This window comes from Pagrus major, chromosome 4 (genome assembly GCF_040436345.1).
Source record: "Pagrus major chromosome 4, Pma_NU_1.0".
NCBI lineage: Eukaryota > Metazoa > Chordata > Actinopteri > Spariformes > Sparidae > Pagrus > Pagrus major.
Window position 1 is genome coordinate 24,739,490 of NC_133218.1, and position 15,598 is coordinate 24,755,087.

Consider the following 15,598-nt stretch of genomic DNA (forward strand, 5'->3'; position numbering starts at 1 on the left):
CAACACTGCTGCTTGTAATTTTGTTCTGAAGAGTGGGGATTATCAAGAATCATAAAGCAGGGCACCATTGTATCTTACACTAGTACTGCAACAATTAGTTGATTAATTGATTAGTCTTTTTAATAAAAAAAAAAGAACTGCCAACTATTTAGATTTTGATTTCAGCCATTTTTGTCATATATGACAAGAAGACGTCACTTTGGGCTCTGGGAAATTGTGATGAACATCTTTTTTTTTTTTACATTTTATATACTGAATAATGATTATTGTGAAAATAATTGGCAGATTAATTGGTAATGAAAATAATCGTCTAGGACAGAAGTCTTGGATTCACAAATAACGATTCCAAACTGAGCATGAAAAAATGTCTCAAAAGCCACACAATCACATCAAACAACATTGACGTTGTGTATTTCAATCACACATAAAATTTCCATCTTATTGTATTACATAAGTTCTACGTTAAGTATACATTTTAATGCAAAGTATTTCTATCTTGTTGAGTCGATGTGAATATATAAATATGCAATGCATTACTTTTATGTATAATACTTGAAAAATTGCATTGACTTAATTTAGTTATTTAGTATATTCACATAGGTTCCACGTGATAGAAATACTTTACATTAAATGATATACTTAATGTCGAAATTGTATGTGTGATAGAAATACATAAAGTAAATTATTTTTTCGAGTGTATGTTGTGTTTTTTCTGGCTGTCACGGTGGCATAGTTGGTCGCACTGTCACCTCATGGCAAGAAGGTTTTGGGTTTGATTCTGCCAAAACCTTTTCATGTGGACTCTGCATGCTGATGTTATATTTTTATACTTGGACGTAGTGAATGTGCTCTTGTTGTTTCACTAGGGTAAAAAGGTAATTAAATCTGTTGCTAAGTCTTCACAGAATTCTTAAAATCTCCTCATGAGGGCCTCCTCAGGCACAGAGTTTCAATATAAATCTGTTGAGATTTGTGTTTGGCTTGTATTTTTATTCAGTGTGACAGCGCTGCATTTTGAGTGTAGGGAGGGTTGTGTACTTTATGTGGGAGGAATTACATGTGAGCCCTTTAGACGCTGTGGTTTGCTCAGTCTTCCTCTTTCTCTGGCACAGCAGCCTGTGAGCTGTTCTAGCCCCCAACATAAGGAGTTCCACTGACTCAGCAGGAACATCAGTAGGTTTATTAAGTGGAAACACATTACAGAACATCGTTCCTCATTTACCCTTAATGGCAAATCCCTTAATTGTTGCTACTGTAAGAGCATCATTAGACCAAAGCACAGACTCAAACGAGGAGAGCTAGAGACGTCTCTGGGTTTATGTGAGCTGTATTAAGACGCATGCAGGTATAAGAATTTGTCACTGGTCTCTCCAAAAAGTCACATCCATTCTGCTACTGCATTAATATATCACACTGACACAGGGCCACTCAGTCACTCCTGCCCCGGGGTCATAGGAGCGTGATGACAGCAGCATGTGAAGGGCGGCCCACATGGGGACCCCGCAGGATGAAGGATCGTCAATCACTTATCATGAGGCCATGATGGGTGTGTGTTTGTGCTATCCCTGGCTATATTGAATACTAGAGACATCACTCTCCCAGAGCCTCACACAACACTTTGGCTGGAGGAAAATCCTTTGCTTAACGCACACACACTTTCACCCACACACAGGATGAAAAGAGGATGTGATAAAACGTTTTTGGAACATTTGACCTGCTGCAGCCTGTTTTTAGGCCTTCAGGTCCATTTTCAGAGGAAGACACCAGGCTCCTATCATATCTTACTAAGCAGAGAGTGAAGATTAGGAATGATGGCCCCTGTGGGTCAGTACTCACCACTGTAGAAACGGATCAAACAGCTGAGGTCTGAGTTAGCTGCTTCTTGCTGCACTCGTACAGGGTCTGCGTAGCCCATAGCTGCCAGGTAGTCATACACCATCTGGAGCGGACGCTCAGTGGGATCCAGCCTCCTGCGGAACAAAAGAAAAGGAGAGGTGATGTAACAATGCCTGTCATTGGGTATAAGGGAAAGACACACACTTAAGCATTTACATCAAACTAAAGATTTATTTATTACAGCAGACAGTTTCCAGAGTGCAAAGGTGCACACATAGAGAACAAATTATCCTCCCATGAAGACTACCAACTATGTTCAGTAGGGCTTCTGGCCAAGCAGAAAGCACCACTGCCAGAGACCAAACCAGTTTCTCTAAGTGCTAAGTGCTGCTTTCAGTGTAAGGAGTTTTGTTAAGAAGAGAAAAATGTCCTGAGATGTTTGACAGACCTCAGGCCGGTCATTTGGAGTCACAAACTCACCAAACCAATAAGTGGAAAAATAGCCAAATCCAAAAATATCACCACACTGCATCTTAGTCATTATCTACTCACCGTCATGCAGGTGGAGAGTCAGGTGACGTTCTGAGATTCACAGCAAAACAGAGTCGCAGCATTCTCCAAAACAACTGAAGTAGATAGGGACATAAAATGGCTTCATACAGCTCGCCCACCATTCAGACAGGGTGAAGCTCCAGAAATGTTTTGTGGACTTCAGCAATTCACCTGACGCTCCATCCGCATGGGGGTGAGTAGATAATGATGTTTTTTTTTTATTTTTGGTTGAACTTATCCTTTAATGAGTAATAATCACAATGCATGTGCACCCTTCAGGATCTCTAACATCATCAGTGGATAGTCATTACATTTTCCTTCATAGAGGACAGAATTTCTCACCATGATTAGTGAAATGAACCAGAAACATCTTCATACCGCTCCATTCCATATTTATTTTCTCATTAAAACACAATTAAATTTGTTGAAATGTATAATTAGGGTTTTTTTATCCTTAATCTGAGGAAATCATCTTGGTCTACTAGTAATCACTTTAAGGACCCTTCCCGCTGACACCTAACAGGATGCATGTCAACCCTGAAATCTGGTAGCATCTATCTTGATACAAGCAGCCTTTAACATGAATGCTTACACTGTGGCTGAATGAAGGAGGTCTTGTAGGCACAACGGCAAGCACAACATACATGGTGACTGACAGTGAAAGTGCTTGAAATTCCAAACACTACTGACACCCCTAAGCACAAACAAATATCAGTACCCATGCCCCAGCCAAAGGCCACCTTCCCTCTGTCAGCCTTTATGATTTGCAGGATCATGTTACTTGATTTTAGACAGCTGTGGCCTCAGCACATCAGTGCAGGATTTAGGCAGCTTCCAGCAGTCGGTATGAGAAAGATGACTGACAGTCCCTGTTGACCATCCCCACTGACGCCTACACCGAGGCACAGATATGCCTCATTTATTCAAAAATCCTCCAACCTTGGGCAATGCAGCAAGAAGCTGTTAAATCTCTGTCAAATGCCACCCAATGGGTTCAGCTGTCCTCAGGGTGGAAGGTAAATTATGCAGCAAACTGTGGAGATGTGTCTCTTGATTTACTGTAGACATACCCAGTGGCTCATGTAACAGAGCTAGGTGGGGTTTAAAGAAACCTCTATAAAACAACAGTGCACCCACACAGGTGTTTTCACGTCATTTGGCTAATTATACATCTCTGGATTGTGTGGGTGACAATTTTGAATGACACTTTTTTTCCAGTTATTATTCGTTTGAGATGTTAATTCCCAGCATGTTTCCACTGAAACATAGATCTTAGTAGCAGTCTAATCAGCTAAAATAGCTGAAAATGGGCGTAGGTGTGCAAAAACTGACTCGGTTAAAAGAAGATTAGAGGAGTGTGTTTTAATTTCATCGGGGTGTATTTTACATTTTAATAGTTGGCAGGAGACGTGACGCCCAGGCAATCATAGATCATTCAGCGAGGTTTCAGTTTCGTACCATAGAGACCAGAAGAAGCAAAGAAGCAGAACAAAAGGAACATTCCCAACTGCGTGATCGTGTTGATTAGCTGCTCATTTTATCCTGTATTGGCAGGTACCTCCTGTGAAAATCAATAATCAGGCCATAATAGAGGAGAGCTAACAATTTACAACACAAATCGCAATATTTGTGGGTAGACACGGTTTTCTAACTGGCTGCTATAGTAACTCTGTGCTTGATGCATGAAAACAAAGCTTAGCCACACTGCAGTCCTAAAAGCGTTCAACCGAAGGCGTTATTGCAGGTTAAAGTTTTAAACTCAAATAAATGCAAGATAACATTACCAAAGACATACCCGGTCAGCTGTTTTCTGTTGTCAATAAATAACAGGCCTTTCACCCAGTTGCTAACTAGTGCTTTGTCAGTGGTGAGCCCACTACATCACTTATTTTCACCTGGTAAGTCTGTGTGTGTGTGTGTGTGTGTGTGTGTGTGTGTGTGTGTGTGTGTGTGTGTGTGTGTGTGTGTAGCATCATGACCAAATGTGGTCCTGGAGACACCTATTGTGGCAGGAACTACAGTGTCATAGAAGTGATTTTGAGTGCTTTGGCAGGTGTTTTTGTCAGCGCGACAGCTTCTCAACTGACGGTGGCACTTTAACAGTTTATCAAAAAAGGACCCAAACGCAGACACAGAGGCAGGCTGGTTGGACAGCAAACAACAAGTTTCAATGATGAGCTGATATCCAAAGTCCACAATCCAACATCCAAAAGTCAAACAACAAGAGGTGGTCAAAGGAAAGTCCAAGGAAAAAAACTAAAGGGAATTACAAAACTGAAGTCAAACAAGGAGTCATGGAGAACAAAGTGGGAACATAAGAGACACAGGAGACACAGATGAACCAACGAAGAATAAAGGAAAAACACAGACTTATATACACAAGGGCGAACAAGTGACTTTACAGGTGTTCAATGATGGGCAACCTGTGAGTTCTCATCTTATAAAGTAGTAATGACTCCTGTGTAGTCATGGTCGGAATGTGGTCCCATTACAAAATGGTCGCTAGTTTGTTGTGTGCTAGACCAAGCTTCAGGGTTTGACTGACCTTCAGGCATTCACCTGTAAATTTTTCTCCCAGACTGACTCAGGTATTTGACACTGTGTCCCGATCCTGTGTGAGGCTCTATCTGTTCTTTCAGGACCAATCACAGGGGTGTTCTTAAATTGCAATTGGCCTGGTCCCTCACCACACAGATTGTAGACACAAGCAGAGGAGATGAGATTTCTCTGCAGGGTGGCTGCCCTCACTTTACATTTCAGAGTGAGGAGCTCAGTGATTTGGGAGCCCTGTGTTATCAAGCCATTAGTTCCTCTGAGGAGCCAGCTGAGATGTCTGGGAGCCTCCCTTTGGAAGTGATCTGGGTATGACAAACTGGGAGGAAACCCCGGGCATACCCAGAACATGTCAGAGGGATTACATATCCCATCTGCCCTGGGAGCACTTAGGGATCCCCAAGGAAAAGGCTGTCGCTGGGAAAAAGAACAGCAGACTGCTGTGCTCGCCATGTTGGCACTGTGACTCTGACCAGGATAAGTGGCTCAAAAATGGATGAATGGAGGGATGGGTGCCCTCCATCAACCATACTGCCTTAACAAATTTATATTAGATGGGAGTTTGTGCGAATGAGAATGTTCCTTAAGCAGGAAAGAACCCAGACGACGTCTTCCTGTAAGCAGCACATTACTACAAGCTATAAAAAGAAAATCACTAAAAAAAGCTTCCATCCCTTCCATCATGCCCTCAGTTACAAATCCTTCTTCAGTGCTCATCTCAGTGCTGTCAGCAGCTCAGTGTGTTTCAGATGCTCATTTATACAGCACACTTTTTTATCAATCACACTTATAAGACCTTTTACGAATAGAACACATACTTAAAAGGAGTGATATTTACAAGAAGGAGAAAAAAATATAGGACAAGAAGGTCAAACATAAATGGAGTCCTAGCTCATGCATTTTCCATCAACACATGCATTTTTCTTTAAATTGAATGCATTTAACGCAACCTTGACTTTACAGTCTTTACAGTATGTGCTGTCTGTCTGTTGGGATTTTTTTTCTTTGCATAAACAGAAATCATAGGGGCTTAAGTCACCAAAGCCCCGTTTTTGGCTGTTGAAGACTTAAATATTAAATTTAAATCCACCTGGTTGTACCCGCTGGCAGACTGCAATTTAACTGCTGCACTGTTGGAATGTCAACTGAATCAACACAGCCTATCCAGACGCTTACCAGAAGCCTTTCATTTATTACCAGTCTGCATTACTCCGCATAGCCTACAGCTTTTAATCAGTACAGATATAATGAAGTTGGCTAATATGCTATTAGTTGATAACACCATTAGCTACCAGCCGATAAGGTCAATAACAACCTCCAGTCAGAATATCTCCAGTGCGTCTACGGCGCAACCTTCCAGCCATTTTTTTGCTCACTAACACATCCATTTACTATTCTCTACAATGATTCCAGCTACTGATAATTTGCTCTGTCTCAATATCTCACATCATGAAAAAACAAAACAAAAAAAAACAACAACTGTACACACAGACAGGCTCACACAGAATAAGCCATAAGCCACTGTGATTCAACTATGTCTGATTTTTTATTTTAGACTCTCCTTTCTGATATCTTCGTCCAGTCTTTCCCAGATAAGCAAGCCAGAAACGGCACAGATTCCTTCTTGGTCACGGATCAGTGGACCAGCTTTTTATCCTTTCACGGATAATCAAGGGGTCATTTGCTATTTCTGTCAACATATGTCTTTTGAAGCTGAAAGAGGCATACAGTCATGCTCCCTGAGGGTATCCTTGATGAGGTGCGGTGAACTGCAGCAGGTCCCCAATGCAGCAGTCATTGACATTTATTTAAAAATATAATGCTTCTGTTAAAACTAAAAACATTATTTGTTTTTATGACACTACTTCTGCAAGCAGAAAAATAATATACATTGAAAATCAACAAATCCACCTAAAGCGTCTTTATGGTTGAGTGACCTGATGCAACTCGTACAGTTAGAGAAGATAAAATAGTCACTCAGGGCCTCCAAGGACAAATTCTTCTCCATCTGAGATCCAGTTTTGACATATTAAAGGACACCTTTCAGTGTCTTATATAGGTTCTTGTGCATATAAAAGGTCTTTAAAGTTAAAAAGCCCAAAGTTTGCACCAACAGGAGCTAATCTCAGAAAACAAGTGCCTGAAACACCTCGTCAGTAGCCCTGCCTTTAATTGCGTGACCTCTTGACATCACACTACTTCCCCATGTCACACATTTGCAACTTACTGGAGGCTAAAAACATGGCAGAGCCCACCAGAGGCACAGTGAGCACTGCTGGCTCGGGTATGTGTGAGCTGACCAATCAGAGCAGGAGGAGGGGCCTTAAAAAGACAGGAGTTTTAAAAAGAGCTTCTCAGACAGAGGGGGAATATAGTGATGCTGCACTGGATGGTGTTTTTTGAGCATTTAAGTATGTCTGCATATGCGCTGATATATACGGTATATTTATACAATATACATAATGGCATTGGGCCCAGCTTATTGCATTTCCATTATTATTTTATATTTTCTTTTTGCTCCTAAGATGGGTGAGGCAGGTGGGTGGATAGGTTGTTTCGTGAATATATATTTTGAAAAAAAAATGAAAGTGCTTGCTCAGTGTATGTTTTTTTGTTGTTTTTTTTGCTTGTCAATATTTCCCAATTAAAAAAAAAAGATATATATACAGTATATATATAATGCATCTAAGTTGCTTCTGTTAGATGGTTCTGTACACTATTATTCCCTTTGCAGCTGTGCTTTTTGTGTGTCTGATGGAAGAGATGTGCTTCCATCTGAACCTATGCAGCTGTCTAAACCAGCTGCGGAACATCTCACGTTTCACTTGCGCTATACTTGCATAACAGCAACTCAAAGCATCTTTTTACGCTTCAAGTCATTTTCTATTTCTTTCACTTTTTTCCATTTCCACTTTAGTACATGATGATACATTAAGCTGCGAGCTGGCAGATGCTTCACAGTTCACAGCAGCATTGTATCTGAATAGATCCAATAAAGACACTGACGCAGGACTGCAGCATGTTGGATAGGCTGTAAGAGGCAACAGGGTATTTGGATTACTCCTGTCATTGCCCTTGACCGAGGAAGACAACCACCCTAACTTTTTAACAACATTTAACTGCTCAAATTCAAAGGACTACATAACTTTAATGACTTAACTTAGCATGTATTTACCTGACTAAGTCTCCATGAAGTTGAACGTAGAGTCCCTGTCCATCCCTCTGTGCGCACAGCTCCTCCACTGTGGTAGTGGTGGAGCAGAGCACCAACTTCAGGTCTGTCTGGGGGGTGGAGGAGGCCTGCGGGCCGGAGGCAGGTGGCTGGGGGTCCACTGTGCCCCCGTACAGACACACACAGCCCCGCTGGGTGTCCCCCTTTAGCCAGTCCCGCTCTCGTGATCCAAATCTGTTTTTCCTTGTCACACAGCCACGACTCCCGTTCCGCTTCATGTTGCGCTGCTGACACAGAAAGAGTCATTTTAACACAAAGATTGGCATCAGATCCATATCAGCACGTCTGACAGCCATGACGGGTGTGTAGCTGGTAATTCAAGTCATTATACTTCTGTGACACCTGCAAATGCTTAACTTTGTAGAATCAACTCTCTCAAACTCTACATTTTCGGACAAACCTGTTAATAGCAGCACTGACAGTAAGTTAAGAAAAATCTTTAATGTTTTTCTCAATCTGCTACCTTTCACACTGAGGATGGACTACGTGACTGTATTAGTAACAGGAACCAGAATATCATGTTGTTGTCGTTTGCTCTTGCCCTAATCACTTTCGGGGACGTTCGCCGGATGTGCAGAGGCCTAATGCTTTTCCTGAAAATTATGTAACGTTAGACTATTCTAAATTTGACATTAATAAGGACTGATGAGCTAAAATTATAAAATGTCTGTAACATCAGCTGTTCATAAAAGACAGCACACAACATGTCATTTGGTAAAGACCTCTATTCATTATTCTTACTTTGCATGAAGGCTCTGAGGACCCCACATCTCTTCAAAATGTTTAATGGACGTGACATAAGTTTGTTGACTTGAAGGCGCCGTCAATTATGTTTGAAAATGTTGCCATCTTTCCCGTGTTGAACTGTGATAATCAATAGGCCTTAGAGCAATTTGTTCCAGAGTGCACCGATCAGGAGAAGGAGGGGTACCTCAAAATAAATTCAAGGGAGGAACTGTCAACTGGACCACCAGTTACAGTGAAGAGCTCAGTGATAGAGTGAGAGTCAACAGCTGGAATTTGTTCACTTTTTAATTTGAATTCATTTCTATTATTAGATAATCGTCTCTGTCAACAAATGGAACTTGCTCAGGCAAGTTAGCGAGTGGACCTTGAGTTAAGACTATTTTGTACCCAAGGTAGAGAATAATCTTTCACTTTCACTATCATAGCTGGAGCAGCATTATTCTAGCAAATGCTAGATGGTAACCTTAGATCTGTTGAATGCTCACAAGATGTGTACGCCTTCACTCGGTTAGGGAAAGATCAGGGTTTTGGGTTTAAACGATCATTCGGCAAGATCTCTTTCAGATCTGGGGTTCCCATTAAGACATGACCCGTTCATCCAGTGGTATGTTTAAATTCCACACCTGTTGAAAAAACCGAAACCCTTTCCTCATCCGCTGCTGTCAAGGTGTGTGTCTGAGTGAGTCGCTCGCTGCTGTGGAATCACTCAGTGGTCAACCCAATTAACTAGAGATGCTCTGGGTAGCGCCACAGGGCAGCTCCCAGGTTCAAATAGGTGTCACAGCGTGGATCTGAAGCAGGGCCACGCTGATTGAGAGTATACATGTTCAGTCAACTTGTTCAGAGTCAGTAAGGAGCAGCTTAACATACTATATTTTTCCCTACCTCATAATGACTCTGAATGGCTGGCCTGGCTTAGTTTTACAGTTAGCTATGGAGGACTTTTGTCGACGTCATGATGATACGGTATGTAATTGTAACACAAACTGTATCCGGTGCAAACGTGGACGTATATTCTGCAAAGACGGGCAGGCAGGTCAGGTTTGGACGTGATGTGAGCACCTCACTTAAATCTATTTCATGTTGATGGTAACAGGCACGACAAGGACTACTACGCACTGACTGAACTACGGGTGAATGGGTTTCAGTGGCGTTATCTGTTAACCAATACCTAAGAGAAAACATGATTTTATTTGCACTTACTAACAGGGTGACCTATTTCAGTTTAAGATTCTGTGTCACAGAATAACTGAGTAAGGCGTACACATAAATGAATAGCACAGCTGAGATTGTGTGTGTGTGTGCCAGCAGCTACCTCAGAGACTTATATGTCATTACACATCATGTGTCTTGCCCCAAAATGTCATAGAAGAACCGTAAAGCAGTGGGCCTTCATATAAAAGCTCTAACAGCCTCCAGTGTGTGTGTGTGTGTGTGTGTGTGGGGCTGTTAATTGGCTCTGGTACATTCCTCATTTAATGGCAATCATCCACATATCAATCATCAACCAGAGAATACCAATCACTGGACACCACAGCCTCGTTACATAATATTACAAGGATGCGTTCATGCACTTTGCCCTGTTTTAATCACCTACTGCAATGAAAGACAAGAAAAAAAAAAAGAAAAAAAAAGCCTTGACATGTAAGACATTATAGAGGGATCTGTACCCAAACCCTCTCGTCATGACTTGCCTTTAGCACTCGGATCCCCGTCGCAGCATGAGCACCGGGACCACTGCGGCTGCCGCGACCTGCAGTCTGATTCAGCCCCGCTTGGTGGACCACCGTGTCCGGCTGCCTGTCTATGCAAGCCCCGTTATCTCCGACATCACCTCCTTTCTTGATGCCCGTTTTGGTGTTAGTCGCCACGACCGCTGAATTATTCTCCACGTCCTCCATCGCCATGTATGATCCCCCTTTTTAACAGCGACGAAGACCAAGAAGTGCAGTCCCGGTATGCGACTGGCAGATTCCCACGGAGAGGTGAAAATTCATCCCGTGTCGGTGCAGCGACGCCATATCCAGACTGAATCTGACTGTTGTCAGATAGGCCTGCCGAGAGCTGATCAATAAACATTAAATGGGCGGGCTCAGGGTATTTATTATTCATCAGCCACTGCCTCTTTCTGAGGGGAGAGGTATTACATTAATCATAAGGCAAAGTCTTTCCCCACTTGGTGGAGAAATCTGGATGTGTCCTTGCAGGGCGTGTCTGACTCTCACAGTGTTAACCTGGAGACTTTTAAGATTCATGGTTTTAATCTTTCATGGTTTGGTCAGCGAGAATATTCAGATGCATTTTCAAATGAATCAGCTTCTATTAAGTATGCATATGTTGATACAGTTGATTTATGGATCTGTAGTAAAACATTCATGAGAAAAACGTTTGGGACAAGTGCTCACGATCCTTTATCATAAAAATAAAAAAAATGTATTTTATCTTATTATATAAAGTCTAAGAGCATCTACAGAAACTGAATATAGTACAATTTAGGAAAGAAGAAAAGGAAGAAAAAACTAACAGAGATAAAGAAACAAAAGCTAAAGACAAACAGAGGCACAAAAAACAAATAAACAAAAAATAAATTGAAAAAACATAAGACAAACAGAGAAACAAACAAACAAAAAATAAACAAATAAACAAAAAATAAATTGAAAAAACATTAGACAAACAGAGAAAGAAAAACAAAACAAACAAAAGAAAAACACAAGACAAACAAAAAACAAAAACAAAACATAAGACAAACAGAGAAACAACCAACAAAAAATAAACACAAAACAAAAAACAAATATATTCCTGACTTAACCTTCTTATAAATAATTACATGCATATATCTACACGCCCCCACATGGACCTTGTACAAAAAAAATTATAATAATATATATATAAGGATATGATTTTAAACAAACGAAGAAAAGGAAAAGTATTATAAAAAATAACTGTTGACATCAATTTGACCTTATCAACTCCAAAGTTGGTAAGGTCAAACATTTGATCACACTCAATGTTTAATTTTGTTTCCTTTGTGGCTTTAAATATGAAAGCTTTCCCCATCATAAGGATGATGTTGTGCAATGATTTTTCTTGTGCTTCATGTCTTAAATCACCAAACATTCATCTGATATTGGTTTAATTCATCAAGTTAACCTCTGGGCTGTTTGTCCTGTAAAAGAGGTGTGGAACATCTGGACCAATTTCCATTTTTAACAATGTATTACACCTGCAAACTAGATTACGGAAGCCCTAAAGGGCCATGCATTCATACATTTTATTTCCTCTGTTTTCCCGTGATAACGAGTTAATTTCATTTGTTTTCTCGAGATCTCGAGTTATTATCTCGAAATAACAACTGCCGTTTTCCCGAGATAACGGGATAATTTTCTCGAGATCTTGAGAAAACAAAACGATAGTGTAGTATATTAAATCATTGCAGGAAATATCATTCAGTGTAGCAATGTCAGAGGAGCAGGAGCATATTGATCACCACGTCACATATCTTTTCAATCAAGGCCTGACACAGGCTGAAACAGCATTATGCCTTGCTATTACAGATAATATACACATTAGTGTGCATAATCTAAAAAGACAGTTAGCAAGGCTTCAGCTATATTGGCGGCGCAATCTAAGTGAGCCTGATGTCGTCATTAACTACATAGCTGACCAGCTATGTAGTTAATGAGGAGATCTCGAATTAATTATATCGTTATCTCGGGAAAACAAAGTTTCGTTATCTCGAGATCTCAAGAAAATTATCTCTTTATCTCGGGAAAACGGCAGTTGTTATTTCGAGATAATAACTTGAGATCTCGAGAAAACAAATGAAATTAACTTGTTATCACGGGAAAACGGAGGAAATAAAATGTATGAATGCATGGCCCTTTAGGGCTTCCGTACTAGATTAATCAAATACTCATCATTTATACCATACCAGACCATTTATAACAGAGGATTTGTTTGGTAAACAGGAATAACTTCATCTTTATTGATGATATTGACCTATTTAACTGGAAAGAGATTCTTCCCAATCTGGCAACCACAACTGAGCTAACTGTATAATGCACCAGCTAATCGTTTATTAATCCCGAATGAAGCCATAAATTAAATATTACACATCCTTCATAAATGGTGCCTGATTAGAACAAAGGTTTTCAACTTTATGTTTTAAATGAGTCATTTAAGGCTAATGTTAAGCTAACTAGCTAGCTAGATTATACACCAAATATGTTTTGCAAATGTATGATATGTTAGCTATCAGCTAGGTCAACATTCAGACTCATTTATCTCTACACACACATTTCATAGTACAAAGTATAGCCTGAATACTTCTTTGAACACAATACGAACTACTTTCCAGATTGTTAGCTTTAGCTGAACGCTCACTTAGCTAACGAGCAAAACTATAACGTTGATGCTAGTCTTTTGAATTTTACAAGCTGCTATTTTTATAAATTTCCTTTACTTACCTTTGTCACACTTCGTCCCCCACAAAATTGTGTTGACGGTGCTACTCAGTATTATAATATAATAAAAAATGGGAGAACAGACCTGGCCTATTGAAGATATCCACGCAGAAAAACAGGGGACGATACAGTAAGTAGAAAGTGGCCAGGGGCCCCAAACCCCAAGGTGCTCGAAAGGTTTACTGGGTGGCAATTATTTTGTGGTAATTTAATTAATTACACATTTATTTTGGAAATATGCACCACTAACACTTAATTAAACTGGAGGCTTAAGGGGGCTCCTGCAATTTCCCTGCCTCATAGAGGGATCCTGTTTCAAAATCTATTTCTTTTACCTTTAATATTTAAATTGATATCACCGTATGTTTAAACAATGTATGTTTCTAAATACGTTTGAGTGTAAATGATAAAAAAAAAATCTATAGTTTTAACATTTTGCTGTATATATGTATTGGAAATAAAGTTGTTTGTTGAGATTGTGTCCCTGCTCATTATTGTCCTCTTGTAGTCCAGTGTTGTTTCATGAGGTAAAGCCAAAGACAATTTTCCACTTGGACAATAAAGTTCTTAACTAATTAACTTGGATAGAGCAGTGCAAGGAGCTCAATAGGTTTTTACAGCTAATCTTTGCCCCTGAGGACCATGTTAGTAGCCGACAGGTAAAAAGTCTGGAAATATTATATTTCAAAACACTAATATTTCATTTGAGCTAATAAATTAAGTAAAATGTACTCGTCATGCATGCAGTTACTGAGAGATTTTACTTGATTTTCAGAATCAGCTGCGTTATTTGTGGGATGAAGTGTCGTGCTGTTATTCAGTGGGCCCTAATTAGAGAGGGGCCACAAAATCCAAGTAGCATTAATGAAGGAACTCCCAGCGACACACCTGCTCGTAATTCATGTTAATTCTAAACTCTGAGGTCACAGACGGGTTGTATTCAAAGTATAAATAGCACAGGTGATATTAATAACATTAACGACGGCTCTATTCCAATCAAGAGCCCTGAAAAGCCATGATAGTTAGCCAGCATGAACAAACATGAACAGGACCCTGAAACTGAAGCACCATCTTCATTTTATTACCTACACCTGTTTTTCTCACATTTTTCTGAAAATGTCTTGAAATGTCTCTGAAAAACACTTTTAGACTCTTAACCTTATTATACCTCTACTTTTCACAGAGAACCACTCATCCTCTTTAACTACAGACACAATAAGGCATGCTTGGATTCCCTCAAGAGCCCTCATGCTTCAGGTTTAACCTGCACTCATGCCTAATAAAAGCAGCTACATGGCTGCTAATTGCTCATATCACAGTTTTGAATTTAGTCCCTGATAAAGATTTTCATCAATTATCAGAATTACAATATTATAACGATCATTTTGTTCATTATCATCTAATGACGTAAAGAGAAAGTTAATTGGGAAAAATAAAACATTCTGGTCAATGCATCAACTTAATAAATACCTAAACATGAAACAACAATGAAACTGTAAGATAGATGTTGACATGCACTTTGAATGACTGCCTGGTCTGTGTTGACACCGATGATGCCCGCTACAGATTATCTTAGGCTACTGCTGTTTTTGTCAGTCTGATGTGTTTTTAAATGTGTCTATGTTCTGTGCTTGTGCTGTACCACAAATTGCCTGTCAGAGGACATTGACGTTTTCTATAAACTGTAGAGATGATAGGACATAGTTACTTCTGTATAAATAGTAAAACAAAATCTCTGACAGTTGAGAGAATTTATAGTCTCACAGTATGAATCTTCACATTACTCAACCCTAAACAAGCACGAACGAGGCCAGCTACACCACAAACCCCAAACCAAGAAAACAAACTACCATAGTTCAACTATATTTTTATTTGACTTTTTATTCGCTTGATCATTTTCTCCAACCCAAAGACAAGAATACACATCATAAATTGAAAATATCCCATTTAATAGTTTACAACTTCTCATCTTTAATCATCATTTCATACTTTCAGTCTGACATTCACACTCACCTTGAAGCCATGGAACTAGGATTCAGTTCAACATGTCAAACTTGACTGGAAAAAAGTGAACCTCATGCCTCCACCCTTCCCCAACAAATCAGTTACCATATTGTTTTACAGTCAGGACAGGCCTGGGGGGTTAGGGGTTACAAACATTTTGTTTTCAAAATACAATGGATGCATTGTTTCGATTGAACAGGGAACGTGAACA

The 15,598-nt window shown here is 40.0% G+C and overlaps 1 protein-coding gene across 1 annotated transcript in view; it reads right to left on the minus strand.

The window, feature by feature from the left end:
• Nucleotides 1-8,397, minus strand: part of phlpp2 (PH domain and leucine rich repeat protein phosphatase 2) — a 35,289-nt gene extending 26,892 nt beyond the window's left edge. Inside the window, exons 1-2 of the mRNA XM_073464499.1 lie at nt 8,117-8,397; nt 1,837-1,970 (exon numbers count right to left, since the gene is read on the minus strand). Coding sequence (XP_073320600.1) covers nt 1,837-1,970; nt 8,117-8,391 — 409 coding nt within the window. The 5' untranslated portion in view covers nt 8,392-8,397. The remainder of the gene's footprint in view (nt 1-1,836; nt 1,971-8,116) is intronic.
• Nucleotides 8,398-15,598: the final 7,201 nt, after the last annotated feature.